General features: G+C 51.7%; 4 protein-coding genes across 4 annotated transcripts; 1 reads left to right on the forward strand and 3 right to left on the reverse strand.

Moving 5' to 3' along the window:
• Positions 1–185: 185 nt before the first annotated feature.
• On the reverse strand, positions 186–5,249 carry CTHT_0035330 (gpi-anchor transamidase-like protein; the record flags this gene model as incomplete). Its single annotated transcript, XM_006693900.1, has 7 exons — positions 186–209; positions 352–1,439; positions 1,584–1,671; positions 1,733–1,981; positions 2,037–2,977; positions 3,787–5,145; positions 5,219–5,249. 7 exons carry the CDS (start codon positions 5,247–5,249, stop codon positions 186–188), a joined length of 3,780 nt encoding a protein of 1,259 aa, XP_006693963.1.
• A 1,641-nt stretch (positions 5,250–6,890) lies between these two features.
• On the forward strand, positions 6,891–8,876 carry CTHT_0035340 (uncharacterized protein; the record flags this gene model as incomplete). The annotated part of the gene is made up of 2 exons (XM_006693901.1): positions 6,891–6,925; positions 6,986–8,876. The coding sequence occupies 2 exons, from the start codon at positions 6,891–6,893 to the stop codon at positions 8,874–8,876; spliced, it is 1,926 nt and encodes a 641-aa protein (XP_006693964.1).
• Positions 8,877–9,936: 1,060 nt separating this feature from the next.
• Positions 9,937–12,132, reverse strand: CTHT_0035350 (uncharacterized protein; the record flags this gene model as incomplete). Its single annotated transcript, XM_006693902.1, has 3 exons — positions 9,937–11,220; positions 11,275–11,594; positions 11,703–12,132. 3 exons carry the CDS (start codon positions 12,130–12,132, stop codon positions 9,937–9,939), a joined length of 2,034 nt encoding a protein of 677 aa, XP_006693965.1.
• A 3,373-nt stretch (positions 12,133–15,505) lies between these two features.
• CTHT_0035360 (uncharacterized protein) lies at positions 15,506–16,479 on the reverse strand (the record flags this gene model as incomplete). Its single annotated transcript, XM_006693903.1, has 2 exons — positions 15,506–16,375; positions 16,441–16,479. The coding sequence occupies 2 exons, from the start codon at positions 16,477–16,479 to the stop codon at positions 15,506–15,508; spliced, it is 909 nt and encodes a 302-aa protein (XP_006693966.1).
• Positions 16,480–16,517: the final 38 nt, after the last annotated feature.

Genomic DNA, 16,517 nt, shown 5'->3' on the forward strand with positions numbered 1-16,517 from the left:
AGTGCCGTCTGTCATGGATACCTCGTTTTTCTTGCGTAAAACACATTTCGGTAGGAGTCTGGGCATGCATTGGAGCAAAACATTTTTTTGTCTTTCCGGGTTTGGCTTGCGTTCACCAAATCTCACTGTGATGTCTTGAGATGATGCATTTTCTGGGGTTCCACGCGTACGACTAGACATAGACTCTAGAGCAAGCATCTCGCGTCGCACTGTTTTCAACAACCACGAGTGGTGGTCAATAGACTGTTGATCGATCCTGGAAAGTCTGATATTGCCTCTCTGACATCGCTCTTCGTGACATATACTCCCTTACAATCAACTCAAAAACTTCCCTCCACAATTTCCACATACCCCATCAGCCACAGCCCTCCTCACCTCCTCTCTGATCTCATCCGACACCTTTGCTAACAACAGATCCGCTCGCATCGTCCGTAACCCACACGCTCCGCAGCTGCGTGTCCCGCCTGGTGTCTGCACTGCCAACCCCGACGTCGCACACGCCCCGAAAAAGTGACCCTTCTCGCACCCAACCAGGTGCTGCTGCCCGCCGGCGGCATTGCTTTTGCGCGTCAGGCTCATGCGTGAGCCGCATAGGTCGCAAGTTTGGGAGGCCACGGCCGAGGCAAACAGTTGACGTAGGCTGTTATTGTTATCCGTGAGGGTAATATAGTTGATACCTGGCACCTCGGGGCCGCCGCCGTAGAGGTACTCGAAGAGCTTAGCTTCGGTGGTAAGTTGCGCGTGACAGGACTCGGGGGTGGGTAGGTCAGTGGGGTTAGTGAGATCTGGGTCAATGAGCGTGGTCAGGTAGCTTCGGTGCTGCTGCTGCTGCTGCTGCTGCTGTTGTTGTTGTTGTTGTTGTTGTTGTTGTTGTTGTTGTTGCCCGTCGGACAACTTTGGCCTGCGGCGTTGCTTTGGAGGAGATTTATAACCGAACAGGACGCTGGAACGTACAGTGTGCCAGCCGCCGCGCTCCGGGTGCTGAGTACTGTGAGTGCTTACCAGAACTGCCGTCACCCCGCCGCCAGGGGAGAGAGCCAGGCCGTGTAGCCGGAAGCGATGAGGGTGAATCTGTGGGATTTCAACTGTCTGGCTTTCATCGTTGCTAGACAGGTCGTCGTCATCCTGATAGCCATCGTCCAAGTCATCATCGTCGTCATCATCATCGTCGTCCAGATCGGAGCCGGCCCCAGATTCTGCATCAGAGTCGCTCTCGTCATTGTAACTGCGAGTAAGATGCATGTCAATAGGAACTTGGACTTCCAGCTTTTGTGCAATAGTCGTGCACCACTGTGGTCGAGATTCGATGGGTGAATCGCCTGATGAAGGTAGGTTCGCCTCATACCAGTCTCTTGTCGTCGGTGTGGCAGACATGCGAACCAGGGTATAAAGCGGTACCGGAGTGGGATGGTTTGGATCGGGAGGGTGAATGACAAGACCTGAAGCTGTTAGCCTAACAGTCCACAAATTCTTTCAATGAGCTTTCTTACCAACAATAGGATTGAGGCATTGCTGTTGATGGGGTTTGACATAGGTCGTTCCACAGTCCCATGTAGTGTGTTTCTTTTGGCTCCAGACTGTACCGCCAGTGAGGGCAAATTCGAACGGCACTGCATGAAGCCCCGTCACAATGATGCCTCGACAGGTCTGGACAGAGCCTTGTGTCCGGGTCTACTAACCGTTAGTGTCCCGGGCAAACCACTGTGAGAGAGTCTTAGAGACAACAGCATACTCCATCTTCAAACTCGACGAAGCCATCGTTGGATAAAGGAAGACATCTCCCATAGATATCCTCTTCCTCGACAGTTAGGTCAGGGAGCTCTCCCCGAATCCAGGGCTCTTGTAGAGTGATGCGCCGGAAGCCGACGTAGTTGTAATCCAAGAATGAGAGGACACAGGTACGAGAACCCTCTGCCCGTAACCATGGGCCCCAGCTCAGGCTGAACGAGCTCCCGCAGGGCACCCAATCCGGGTCAAGTTGCTAGCCTCTAGTCAGTACCCGTACATCCTGACGGCAAAAATGAGTGGTGACTTACATTCGGCTCCTCATGTGGTCCCTCAGCCTTGAACCTGACAATCTCTCTGACTAGCCACACGGCATTCTCTCGTGGCTGGACTGTGAATTCCCCCTTACTGGCCATCGCATCGTCCTCCACGAAGACACGCTGCACACTGATGATGGCGACCTCCTTTTGATCATTTAGTGTTGCAAGTAAGCCCTGACCAGGCCCTATCTCCTTCGCCCAGGCAAATGCTCGAATGTACTCGCTAACTTTGGTTTGCTGACCCGGGACAATCAGGCGTTCACCAACACCCCAAAGCACAATCCACGAATTGAGCTCGCGGCGCTGCAACATGCCCTCATTGGCACGCGGAAGGATGTTGGAGAACTCGTTGCCATCTCCATATACTGCCAGGGTGCCAGACCCTGTGAGGACACCCAAGATAGGACGCCGGTTGACGCCGAGGCCTGATGGGGACCAAGCTAAGCTCACGACGTGGTTCATACTGCTTCCGACACCAGTGATGGGGCCATATCCGGCACCAAAAGGGCGGTTGAAGCCTAGAGAGGCACCACCGCCCTCCCCTTCCTCGTCGCCTGCCCCGGCATCGGATTCATAGTCAGAGTCCGAACTGCTGCCTTCGCTGTGGTCATCATCTGGGGCCTCAACTGCGCCCTCATATGGGAATGGCATGTTGGCTGCTTGGAAGAGCTCGCGGTTGACACGCGGATCTAGTGGTGGGTAGGAGACAGGCATGTGTTTGCTGCCCTCCGAGTACTGAGCCCGGAATGTCTGCCGCGTGAACCCCTTAGGCTCTGACCAGCTTGCCTCATCCTCATCGTCCGAAATAGTATCGTCTGGTAGAGGGATGCCACTGTACTGTCCTTCGCTGGCTTTGATCCTTAACTTTTCCCTGTATTTGGACAAGTCGGGAAACTCAGGCACAAACACATGCACCGAGTCGTCGGCTGCCACTGCAAGGTCGCCATCACACGAGAATTGAATGGCTCGCTTAACCAAAGGTCGGGAATTGAGTTGTATTTCTCGCAGTGGAAGATACTTGTCGATCTTTGTCAGAACCGGATCGAGGAATTATGTAGAGCGACGAAACCAAACACTTACCTTTTGAGAGGTAGGATTTGACGATGAACGATCACCAAACATAGCTGATAATTCCCGTTCCTTTCCAGCGTTTGCTCAAAATTAAGTACCGTGACCATAGGCCGAGAGGGTCTAAAAGGTTTGAGCACCTATACTCCAATGACATGCGCAGGAAGACAACGATGAGATTGGAGTGTAGGACGGTCGAAACTCGAAATGGAAGATTCAAGCTGTTCCGACCGATCTAATTGCGAATGTAACCAAGAGTCGGAGAAACTGCTTTTGATCTACTTAAACACAAAGCCAACATTTGACTCGCTATTCCACCAATCTTTATGTGCTGGCTTGAAAGGTGTCGATAAAGCCAGTCTGTCTTCAAATTTCTGGTTCCAGTGAGCTCAATGTTTCATGAAGATTCAAGTTTCCACAGTCAAGGTTATCAAAGTTTCATGTATAACCCTAACCCTGAGGAGCTGCGTGATAGATGCAAGCCCCTCGGCCCCTTGAGAAGCCTACGAAAACAGAATACAGTTCGTCAATGTTATCCAGAGGCATACCGGTATGAGGTCATACACGAAAAAAAAGCTGTATTAAACTATATTGAACTATTAGGCAGTAGAGCTCACTTTGAATCACCTTCCATGCCCGTCTAATATGGAGGTTAACGCCCATAGTAATCCACAACCGGCAACCGCTGTGGCCCCGAAGATCTTCCTCGTCCACCAATTCTCATCCGTAAGCGGTTTTGCATATTGTGCCTTGCTCTGAATGGTATTGTGAATGTGCTTCTGCTCCTGCGCCCCAGTGGTGGCATTCTGCTTCATCGCCGCTTCTTGCTCATCGGCCTTCTTGTGCAGTGCCGCAATGATACGGCTGAGCTCGAGCAACTCCTGCTCGAGCTGTGTATTATTCCTGCCATCAACCTCAACGTTTTGTACGTTTCCAAAGAAGTCGGTGACAAGACGCTTGCGTGCCGCCTCTGCCCCTCCCGGAAATAGGTCGTAGCGAACCCCTGCATTAGAGTGGATCTTCTCGAACGTGTAGCTGTCGAATAGCTCGCCGAGGGTCTTCTTGCTGCTCAGATCGCGCACTTCGGATTCGAGGAACTCCAGGTTGTAGTATGTGTAGCGGTCGATGACGGCAACCCCGATGTCGTTATCGGCGTGGTGCGAGTACGACGACTGGTCGAGCTCCGACGAGCCCGTTGCAATGATATTTGGCGAGTATAGCTTGCTGTACATGGTGTTGGCCTGGCATGTGTCGATCATGAACAGAATCTCATGGTATCTCTTCTTCTCCCACATCTGTTCAAATGCGTCGGCGAGGTCAAAGGCTCCAATCTCTTCTGAGTCTTGGAACTTCAGAAATTCGTTTCCGCCGTGCCCGGTCATGTACACGAGGATATTGCTCCGGTCGTCGGTCAAGAGTCTTTTGCTGCGCGGCATCTCGTCGCCAACACGGTCGGTCAGCAGCCGGATAAAGTTTTCGACAGTCACCTCGTATCCCCTGTAGTCCACCTCAATGTTGTCACCGTACAAGTCAACGGCGCGGTCTGCGTTGGAGTAGACGGTCCCGGGAAAGGCGTTTCGCGGATTGCAGGCCATGTCGTCAGGGAGCATCAGGATGATCTGCGAATCGGGGATGCCGAGCCTCTTGACGGTGCGATATATGGACAAGACATTCGCCAAATGACGGTAGTTGAACCAGAAGCGGGATGTGCACACCAATACGGCCCAATTATTCGTATGTTCGGCCGCGACGGGGAGCGCAGGCCCCAGGAGCACAGGAAGCGCAAGCAGGCGAGACAACTGCATGGCCGTCACTGTCGCTGGGAAGAACTGCGGACGCTTCACGAAAGTCAAATCTCCTCGTCGCAGGCGTTCACATTGGCCGCCATTCGATCCGAAGTCTGAGGTGTCGCCTGTCGCTTTGGGGAGCGGTCCAAGCTGGCAGCCGCTGTTGATGTCGGCGAACCGGCGATGTGCCAACAAGCAACTTGGCGTGGGTTGGGATACAAGACCGAAGCGAGCGTCCTGTGTCGCTGGTGTTACGGTAGAGTTACGGATTACATAAGCCAGAAATGTGTTCGGACGGTAAGATTTCGTTAATGTTACGTAGAATACGGATTGTCTCCCATTGGGTCATGTTCCTGGCTAGACGGAACACGGCGTCAGATCCCTTGTCTACTGCCGCCAGGGCCCCGCCGTGGGGTTCATCAAGAGCGGCATCGGTTCAAGTTGCAGGAACATGAGACTTGCGGCACATCCATAACCCCCTGTCGAAGAGCTGGATTTTAGGCAGTCCATTCGTGTCGGAGGGAATTAGCTGGGGATTCTGGTTCGCCTCTTTTGGTACAGAACACTTGGTCCTAGACTTTGCGAGTTGCTTATCAAACCTCATTTTCTTCCTAAGAACGTCGTCCTATGCTTGATTTCATATCTAATGTAGACTTTCTGCTGTGGTGGTAGCCTGCGACACCGCTTGATAAGTCATCTTCAACGTCCTTGCCCACCCCCTCCAACAAGTACCACAGTATTCCAGCAGAGAGCAGCGCTTCACTGTCATAGGGGGCTGAAATGCATTACGGTAGGAGCCTAGCCCAAGTGAGAGAATCCACCTAACCACGTGCAACAATCTCTCTTGGCTTAGCACGTGTTACAGGTACCTAGTCGGTACCCCAAGCCGGCTCGAAGGCTCGGAAGATTCCTGCAGAACGATTGGTAGGTAGCATTTTCTGGCGGACCAAAGAAACACCTAGGTAAGTTACACGAAGCCTAGACGTGCTACGCCTTTGTGTTTGTTCTCGTCGCTGACTGCAGCGACTGGGACGGTATCAAACCGCCCCATCAACGTTAGGCTTACCAGGCCGTAATTCAGCGGTACAATACCTTACAGAGCTGTGCCTGGGCTAGCCTTGCTTGGTAAGCCCCCTGTCATTAATTGCGCCAAGCATCCCCGCACCATCCTAACTGGAGCTCCCCCACTACAGTTGAAGTGAATACCACGAGCAAACCGAATCTCGCTTTAAACCTAAACGAATCAGCCGTCCGAGACTGACGCGGTCTGCTGACCTTGTCGTTCTTGATCCCCCAGGTCATGAGATTTATGAGATTTGAAGCGATTAAAGCCCAGTCAAAGGAGTCCCGATTGAACTCTTCTTTCTCGTCGTATCACCAAGCAAAACGAACCAAACCTCTCCATACATATCTTCCTAACCAACAAGGAAGACAACTGCCACCACGCACCACACCACAACCCCATACATCCCACATCACTTTTAAGTACTTAGGTCAGCAAAACAAAAGGCCACATAGCCAGACCAGGCCTGCACCTTTTCGACTCACACCCTCAATTGTGCGCTGACCGGTAACTTGGACGGCGCCTTTGTCATCTTGTCATCCGAAGGCTGAGCCAGCCTTTCGTTTGCTTCTCTGTCGGATTACGGATTACGTACATCACGCTCGTCAACCATCGACTGGCGGCAGTTAAGGCTCTTTGGACACAGGCAAGAAAAAGTTTTCGACAAAATATACACCAAGCACAGCGTTTCCCCAGTTAAAGACAACACGAGTTCTCGGTACTGTGGCACCTACGGATTACCTGAACCAGCCCCTCTTGTGATCTTTACCGCGGTCACCCCATTGGGGTTCATTGTCTGATTGAGGCGCGAGCTCCCAGCAGCTCCGCCGTGCCGTCTCGAATCCGCAAGAGACAGGAGAACCAAAAACAGTCCTTTAGTGTAGACTCCCAGCAGTCAGTGAAAGACTCGCCACTATCACGGGCATCATGGGGCGCCCTCCGGCGTACCTGTTCGTCGTGAGGTATGGCCACGTCCGTTCATCCCCTTATCCTTTGGGCTAGAACTGACCTCCTCTTTTCAGGCACGGCAACCGTCTCGATGCTGCCGACAAGCAATGGCATCTTTCATCACCAACCCCATATGACCCTCCTCTCACTTACAGCGGTTGGCAGCAGGCAAAGAGCTTAGGTGTCAGGATCGCAAACATTATCTATGAAAAGATCAAAGAAGAGGAACTTGCCTCAAGCATGACCTCGGATCTCTCAGCAAAACCAAAGCGTAAAAGATACCAAGTTGTCATCCACAGCTCCCCTTTCCTCCGATGCATCCAGACGTCCATTGCCATCAGCGCGGGTCTGGCGCAAGACTCGACCCCATTCCATGTCGGGATCGATCAACCTCAGGTTTCGCCACACCAAGCCCAAGCTTCGTCCTCTGACGAACAACCCAAGCTCACTCTCGACACTAGTATTTCTGCCACAGCGACTCCATTACCAAGGATACGAAGATCGGTGCTACGGTTGGATGCTTGGCTGGGAGAATGGCTTTCACCAAGCTACTTTGAGTTCATTACTCCCCCTCCTGCGTCAGTCATGATGCTTGCCAGTGCTAAAGCCGACTTGCTTCGTCGAGAAGATTATAGCCATTATCCCCACACTAGCGTTCATGCACGCTCAAATTCCTCTCAGCTTTGGAGCCCTTCCCAGCCGAAGCCCCTCGAGAACATGTATGGTCTGGCCGGCTCGCTGCCAAGCTCAACGGCAGGAAGTGGTGCTGAGAATGGTCAGAGTGATTCTACTCAGCACCCTGCCCAACCTGGCTACATAGCCCCAGTCCCTCATTATGCCGTTGATGGCAACAGCACCATCCCCCCAGGCTTTGTCTCCCATGCCAAAGATGCTTGTGTTGACATAGACTACCAGTGGGACTCGACTAGGAGCCCGCTGGACTGGGGTGATGGCGGTTCCTTTCCTGAGGAGTGGCCCGAAATGCACAAACGGTTTCGTGCAGGAATTCAACGCTTGGTAGAATGGTATTCGACAACCGAGAACCCCACGGAAATGGTTACCAGGTCTGTTTTGAAGAACACCAAGAGTGTTCCTGCAGATGCACTACCTGAGGGGATTCAAGATGTCGAAACTGAGGCGATTGTGATCCTTGTTTCTCATGGAGCTGGCTGCAATGCCCTAATCGGTGCCATTACACATAAGCCCGTTCTCATCGACGTTGGTTTGACCTCCTTGACAATGGCTGTCCGCAAACAACACCTAGGCTCGCAGTCGTCTTCGGACGACAACGGGGTAGATGGTCCCAAGAGCAGCAGTCCAGTTCACGAGATGTACGACCTAGAAATCGTTGCCAGTACCGACCATATCCGGTCCCCTTCGCAAAGCCCGTCTGCGTCACGAAACCCCCCCAACAACGCCGCACTGAGTGGAGCCCGTGGACGCCACTTGTCGTTCTCTTGCGGGGAAAATGAGGTTACTTGGTTCGATAGTTCCGGGAGCAGAATATTTTCGGCCAATGCTGGTCTGAGTGCATTCCGTAGGAACCAAAACAACTCGTCGGTATCCTTCGCCTTCAACAACCCCGGCATCATTCCGAGAACGAATACCTTATTCTCGTCGATTAAGCCTTCTTCCAACGTGAGCAAGTCTTCTGGCACAGGACTGTGGACCCCTTCCTCATCGTTAAAGGAGTCGGAGAGAGAGGATTCCTCTCAATCCAAGTCTGACCAGGTGAAGAAAGAATATTCGTCATCTTCCTTGATTACCGAAGATAGGACTGCAAAGATCGCGGAAATTTCGGCCGACAGCAAGACTGCCAACGGGCCCAAAGAGGTCAAGTTCGAAGAGGAGGCTGTTGCAGATTCCGATGGGTTGTGGGGGGCTTCGATACCGCCGGACGAAGCTGACAAACTGCGAGATACTAGCTCGCATAAGCGCCGGTGGACTGTTACTGAGCGGGGGTGATAAAGACAAAAGAAGACTCGAGGAGCATTTTGTATGTTGTTGCTGTTGTGTTCCTTGTGCAGGTCGACGTTTAAAAGCATCCTCATGGAGTCGATCTTGATAAGGAGCCAGCATTATGTCAACATAAGTACTAATTTATCACCGATTGCTTTACTGAGCAAGCTAGAATTCATCTGCCTTCTTTGTTTGGGGCTATCAAGCATTGAAAATGGATATTACACGCCAAAACATTACGATATCCACGAGAAATATACGCGTGTCAAGTGGTACGTATGGTCTCATTCACCATATATACTTTGCGATTGCTGTTCGATTTTGTTCTATATCCTACCAACACAAACTACCTACAAGTGAGGTACAAATGCGAAGAGGCCATCTAGGAGACAAGAAGGCATCTCGTGTCTTGTGAACCATTAATTAATATCAAAAGGTGAACCTTGAAAATGCGGGTTCGTGTTGTGGCCAACCCGTCTTTTCGGGACATGTTTGATCGACGCGACCGGCCCTATCCCCGGCATATTGATGCTGTCAGGTCCGAGAGAAAGCTTCTAGAAACCGTCTCGTCGATGTTCCAAAATCCTTCCAACCTATTAACCATATTATCCGGAAGCAATTTAACAGTGTCCGATTGGAATCCAAAGTCCTGGCTGAATGGGAAAATAAAGCTACTCGTCTCTTCGGTTGGTAAAAATTAGTTGCTTTCCGTAGATCGGAAAGATCTGCTCTGTGATCAAGTTGTGCAGGCGTGAAAACGGCATACATAACCCGTCGTAGTCCAGCAGGCAAAGACTTTATATGTCTTGTTTAATGACTGGGGCATCGAGAGAAAAGAAGGTATCTCAAGTTCGTCATGTCCATACATCATACATTATCTTCATGGTATCAGCTTGTCCAGGCAACCCGATCCAAATATCCACAAGACAACACATTATAAAAAAGAGAGACGCACTATCCAACTGATCCCAGCCAAAAGTCTCAACCAAACCTAGCACTTCATAACTCATCATCGTTCATCATCACATCATTGGCAACCTGAACGCTCATCCCAACTGTACCAAGTTTAATCCAATTCAAAGAAGCTCCCTTTTCTCTCAAGCCCACCCAGCAAGACATCTCCTCCGACAAGTTTCATCACCTTCCCATCCCACTTCTTCACTTCCCCAGGCTTCCCTTCCTCCCCAGGCTTGCTGCTCCCGCCCCACACCCACCATACGACCGCGACAATCACCCCGATCAACAACTGAGCGATAGCAACGCCAAGACCGAAACTCTTAACTGCACTCCAAGACGGCGAGAACGTCATCACCTGGGCCCCCTCAGCCAACAACGAAGAAACGTTGTTGAGCAGCGCCTTCGGCACAGCCATAGCAAAAATGCCTGACACAAGCGAGCGGTAGCAGACTACGGCGCCGGTCATGTCAGCAGTGTTGCGGGTAGCGCTGGCTAGGCTGGAGGAGGTGAAGGCCGTGCTGGAGGCGATGAGCGGGGCGGTAGTTGAAGCGAGGAGGTAGGCGCCAGCGGCGAGCAGACCGAAGAGGAAGGAGACGGCGGCGAGGTTGACCTTGGGCGACAGGTCAGATTCGGAGGGCTCGAGGAGGAAGTTGAAGAAGGCCATCGCGGAGTTGAGGTACAGACCCAGGGTCAGAACGCCGATGAAGGTCAGCAGGGTGCCCGCGGCAATAGCGAGGATGTTGGCTGTTGGCGTCCAACGCAGGGTAATGTTTAGTGTGATGGGGGAGTTGAGCTTTTTGAAGAAGTGAGAGGGAAGGAGTTGCAGCACTGATGCCACAGTGACGACGGTGATCGACAGAATCCACGGGCTTGTGAACAGCGTCCCAATTGTCGAAGGAGAGATGTTGAGAGGGGAGGGAGAGAGTAGAAGGGAGAAAGATGTTCCCAGGCCCCACAGAGCAGCGAATGGCAGAAAAGTCACTAGAGTGATGAGGGCAACAGTGGGTGTTATCGCAGCACGGGGAACCTGGAGGAGGGTCCTCAAGTCTGCCGGACCGCTATAAGCGTACGGCTTCAACTTTACGATATAGTTGTTGAATGTTTCAAGCGAAAAGAAGCGTCGCGGGCTTGCCGGAAGAGAGGGTTGGTATTGATATGTGCTAGCCGCCGTCCCGGGAACCTGGGCTGCAGCGAATGCTCGGTCGAAACTTGTTTCTGGGGCACCCAGGGCAATTGCAGGGACAGCAATCACAAAAAATGCGCTCAAGATCATAAACTGAAGGCTAAAGCCTTCCCTGGTCTCTGAGGCAACACCCCCGATCAACGGAGGACCCCATGTCGTCGTTACAGTAACGACGCTGTAGATGGCGATTCGCAAGCCGCGCTCATGTTCCTAGAGACAGATTAGCATACACGGATGAAGACAGTAGGGTTGCTGTAGACCTACAAAATAAGTGTCTTGAATCGACCCCAAAACAAGGGTATCAAAAGCTCCCCATCCTAGTCCCTGAAAGACACGGGCAGCCATACACTGGCCATAGCTGCGTTCAACGTTGGTATTCCAAACAGCACCAATGAACACCAGCAGCAAGGAGGCCAGATACAGTGGCCTCTTACCGCATATCCTCGAGGCTACAAGACAAATAAAACCCGAAATGGCTGACAGAATGAGTGGTACTCCAGTAAGGCAGGCAGCGGCTGAGTACGAAACACCAAAGCTCGTGGAAAGCGGTCCATTCACGGTCATAAAGATGGTCTTCATCACGCCTGTCATGGCGACCATCAGCATCAGTGAGTAAAAGTTTAACTCTTTCCTCCATGAAGGCCAGTTCTACTAATGCTGTTAGCGAAGCTGATCATAGAATTCAGCCAAACTCGAACCAGTGGTACGTGCCAGAGGGTCATCAGGGTCATCACTCGGTTGTGGAACCAGTTCCACGTTGCTATACTTTCCCTTGCCATACTTGATGGGTCTCTTCAAGGCGATTGAATTCCACGACAGTCTTTTCGTCGAGCCAGGGAATCGAACAGAGGCAGTCAACTGCGAAGTCTCAGTGGCAGCTGTGCCGGGCCTTGTGGGAGGGCTCAAGGAAAGCGGAGACGGCTGCTTGATGGGAGGTGCTTTTGTTGGAGGTGGTGGTTGTGGTATGCTGGTAGTCCTCTTTGACTTCACCGTCGGCGTCGGCGTCGGAGGCAATGGCCTTTTTGGCGGTTCATACGGACTGCTGAGAATACTCAGACTCACCACGGCTGCCGCGGGCAGTGGTGGGAGATCTTTGTCTGGAGGACTTGGCGGGACATCCATCGCCGCAGCACTTTCATTTCGCTCACGACGCCCTTTCGCTCTTCTTCACTTGCTTGATGAATCCAGGAGCCCAATTCCCTGACCTGCTTGCGCTCTCGAATCCAAGCTGACGCTACAGTCTGAGTAAGGACGGAAAAGCACCTCAACTCCCAGAGGAGGTGAGAATTTGCAAAGGAGCGTTTGTCGTCGTTGCTGTCCGGCAGACTACACGGCGGTTGTGGGCATTCCAAAGGAAGGAGAAGAACACAAGGAAGAGACGGAGGCCAATCACAGGGCCATTGTTAGACAAGGAATTGAAGAATCCGCAAGGAGCAAATGCAGCGAAGCACGGAGTAGTCTTGGATAAGAGACAAGGCGTGATCAGCCGCAGCACAGCCGGGCCCTGCACAGGCAGCAGGGTGTCTGAGCAAACGTGACAAGAGGCTTACACGCTTCAGAAGCAGGGGGGGGCCCACATGGTGATGAAGCAGTAGGGGTGGGGATGCTTGGCGGTGATGATGGTGACAACAGCAACAACAGTGACGATGCCGGATGTTGTCCATCGGCAATGGTGATGGGGGACCCTTGTGGCCAGCCACCGAGCACTGAGCTGTGCGCCATGACAAGGAATATCAGTGCATCAACCACCGAGCTAGTGTAAGATTGCCTTAACCACAGAGTGCTTTTTCCCCAATGAGAGGAGCGTGGAGCATGAAGCAAAGAGCAGGATGTACGGATTACAAGCGTCCCGGAATCCACGGTCGCGGCTTCATGCGGCGAGTGCAGGTTCCGGGTTGTTTCGAGGAGCGTGAAACAGCTTCATCATTGTCTATTGGAGCGTTGCCGGTGTGTTTGCAGCTGCCAGGGTTCGGGACCTGCAAGATTGTGTACATTTGAGTTCTACATTTCCTGGTACATCACCACACACAGAGCCGGGACCCGGAGATACAGCAATGCCTGTCAGGGTCTGCAGCGAAGACATCTCCTATCAGGCCACGATCCAGTGTGATGGTAGGGCGATCAAGCCCGCTCTGACCAGCCGTCAAACCTTATAACTATCCTACCCATGCGTGCCGTTGGAAGGTACAGGGGCCAGTAACATACTGAAACTGGTTTTTGACACAGGCGGTCAGTACAGTAGCAGCGAAAGTCTCTGCGTGTTTCGAGGGAGATAAGTGCACTGTGTCGCGGCAGTGTCTTGTATCATTTTGTTTGGTTTGCTCTCTTCCCTTCTGATGTCCTAGGAGTCGCAAATACCATATCTAATCGAACAAAAGCGAGCCCAAACACACTGGATATGGAGAAGGGACGAGGAAGGACGGAAGAAAGCAGAAGTGTTGAAGACATTTGGCAGAAGAGGGGCCATCCCAAGCCCGGCTACAGCGAAATGTAGAGTTGCAGGGGGTCCACTTACCTAGCCTGGGCTCGGTGTATCCCTATAATGAGTGGGGCTCTCTAGGGTGGGGCAACGCCAAGTCGCCAACCGCAGCGTGGCAGAGCTGTGCACTAGTAGCTTTGCCAAATCTCAAGGGCTGTTAAAGTCGGGGCGCGGCTCATTGTTGGTCCTCCACTTCTAGCCATCCTGTGACCATGCAACCATGCACCATTGGCCTTTTTGCATTTTTGGCAGCATTGCGCAGAAAGGCACTAGCGGAAAGCTTTGACAACTTGCACAGTAATCGTGTTCCTTGATCACGTCTTCACCGCTAAAGACACAGCAACGAATGCAATAACCACAGTAAACTTTGCAGCAGGCTGCAGGAATGGTGTATGGTTTACTATCCCATATAGAGCCGTTAAGCTTTTAATGTTGAATTGGAGAGTTCGTTTTCAAGCCTTACAGAGAACTCAATTGTGGTTTCGGCAGCTGCATTTGTAGAGGACAGGTGAATGACAAACCTTGCATGGAGGCGCTTCGTGTACTAGTGTAGAAGCTTCGAATCCCCACGTCAGATCTTGCCCACTTAGAGCTTCAAGCTGGAGCAAGATGCAGAAAACAGAGGAGGATGTTGCGTACCTGTGCTCTCTGGAGCTTCAGCAACAAGGGTGAAATTCCCGATGCGTCAAAGATCTGTCTCACACTGCCAAAAGTAGGCAACGTTGTTTATCCCCCCACGTCAAACGGGTCAGTTTGCTCCAAAAGCCCGTGTGAACGTCCATACAAAACCACACCTCAGCCCGTGAGCAAGGAGAAGGATTTTGGTCGTCATATCCAACTAACGGATGATGATTCCTTTGATATCCTGAGATTACCTCTCTCCCCTTTCCTACATCTGGTTTCCGTAGATTTTAATGCGCTCTCTGGTCACTCTCTTGATCCAGAGAGAGCATTTCCATGATAACGCCATTTGTCGCACCCGATCAACGGCGATCACACGTCCCCTCCCGGTCGGCAAGGCTTGTAATAATCAATCTACTAGCAGCTAGGCATCTGCAAAATGTCTTCTAAACAAGCAGAAAATCTCGGTTGTGAACGAGCAGCCAAACCGATAAAGGACAACTGGGAGCAAACCTAACTCTAGATTCTAGTGAACAACGTTCTGTGTTTCTGGGTCCTTCGTTCTCCACTCCAATCCCGACTCACGGCTTGATCCATTGACCACCAGTTGGCATCGGGTGATATGCTCTACTAGTTTTAGGTTGACCATATCTACCCACTCCATCCATGATCAGCACCTCACATCTCTTGAAATCGACCACTACCAAACACACAGATTCTCCCAATCTTTCCCAGATTGAGCTGCCAGCACTTTTGTCGAAAATGTAAGAAAGGGCAGAAAAGCAGTGTCAAAAGCGTTCTCCACAAGACTGTCGTTCTGCATCTTTAGACGCTTTCAATCGTTTCGACCGGAGGAGCGAGCGGAGGAGAAGGCGGAAGGTCTACGAGGGAACCCGACCAGTAGAAGTATACGGCCGGGTATGAAATACGTCCTCGGGGTTCAAAAATTGTACCTAGACGTTCGAAGCGGCAAATGGTGAGCCAAAGTTGTTCTGCGAGTGATGTTGTCTGCGAGTCTCTTCTTTGCCCTTCCACGATAATGTGATTGGCCCGCGCCTTGTAGGAGTAGCTGCTGATATCTGTTGCCACAACTCTAATACTTCCGATCGACGAGCCCTGAGATAGGCTCTCGTCCCATTCTAGAGCAGATTATGAGGACGAAGATAGCAAGCGAAGGCATAGATAGCAATCGACGAAACAGACAGACCTATCACTAATAAAAAGTGTGTTCGTGTCTGCATGTTCGCCGTTACTATGAGCATCCCACTTGATGGAGGGAGGGTGGGATCGGCTCCTCCATCGCCGATCATGTTTTGGGAGGAGGACGAAGGACATTGAACATTGGCAAAAATTGCCAACAACAAGCAAATCTGAAACACGGGAGTTGCAAGTACTTCATCCATCAAAGGCAATCACAACGGCGTTACCTTCAGTGGCGCTATCACGTTGCACCTCCGACTTTTCCACCATCAACAATATGGTGCCGGCCCGGACTAGTAGCTCCTCAAACTCGAGACGGTAGACGGCTGGCAGCTCCTCATCGGCAGCTGCTAGGACAGGGTGTTGATCGCGGACGTCCCGTTCCTCGACTCGGAAGCGCAAGCCCACAGTGTACTTCTCGTCAACCCACAAAATCCTCGACTCATCTGCTTTCGCCTGCGCAGCCAGCCAATCACGCTCCACACGGATCACATTGTCACTCACGTTGACGTGAGTAAGGAACAAACCTGGACGAGGCCTCAGCCGGACGAGATTGGTCACGGTACAGAGCTGTGAAAACAACTCGCCAAGCCCCAGCTCGATGTCCTGGTAAGGGTATTTTTCTTCAAGCCTTTCTTCCTGCTGCGCCCGATTCGACTGTTGTTGCTGCTGCTGTCGCCGTGGATACCTCACTCTACCACTCCTATTCTCTTGCTGCACTACTGGTCGGAAATGTGAGTAGATGTTCTCAATTCTGTGTCTTGACAGAGACCAATCGTGTGGCTCTGGAGAAATAGAAGGAGCATCCTCATCAACTGGCTCACACAGATACCCCCCATCCACAATATCGGTATGAAGGTAGTTGCAGAAGAGATACGGCGTGGAGAGCGCAGCAGCAGGATGATAGCACTCAAGAATCAAACGGTAGTCGGAAGATAACGAGGAAGTGGCACGTTTCAGGCGTTGACGGAGAATGCTCTGCGTCACAAAGTAAAATCGGCGGCTTATAGACGAGAGTGGAAGTAACGAGCGAGTCGGCAAGTGAGAGAGGACAGAGATAAGTATCTAAAATCAATTAAGACGGTGTTTTTGATGCTGATCACAAGGGAGGGAGAAAGCAAACAACGAACCTCGTTAGGTAACGATTCGATAGAAGGCTGAGGCTCCATTGTGTCTGTCGTTGAATGTAAACGAGGGAATGTTTTGT

Source organism: Thermochaetoides thermophila, assembly GCF_000221225.1.
Source record: "Thermochaetoides thermophila DSM 1495 unplaced genomic scaffold scf7180000011816, whole genome shotgun sequence".
NCBI classification, from domain to species: domain Eukaryota; kingdom Fungi; phylum Ascomycota; class Sordariomycetes; order Sordariales; family Chaetomiaceae; genus Thermochaetoides; species Thermochaetoides thermophila.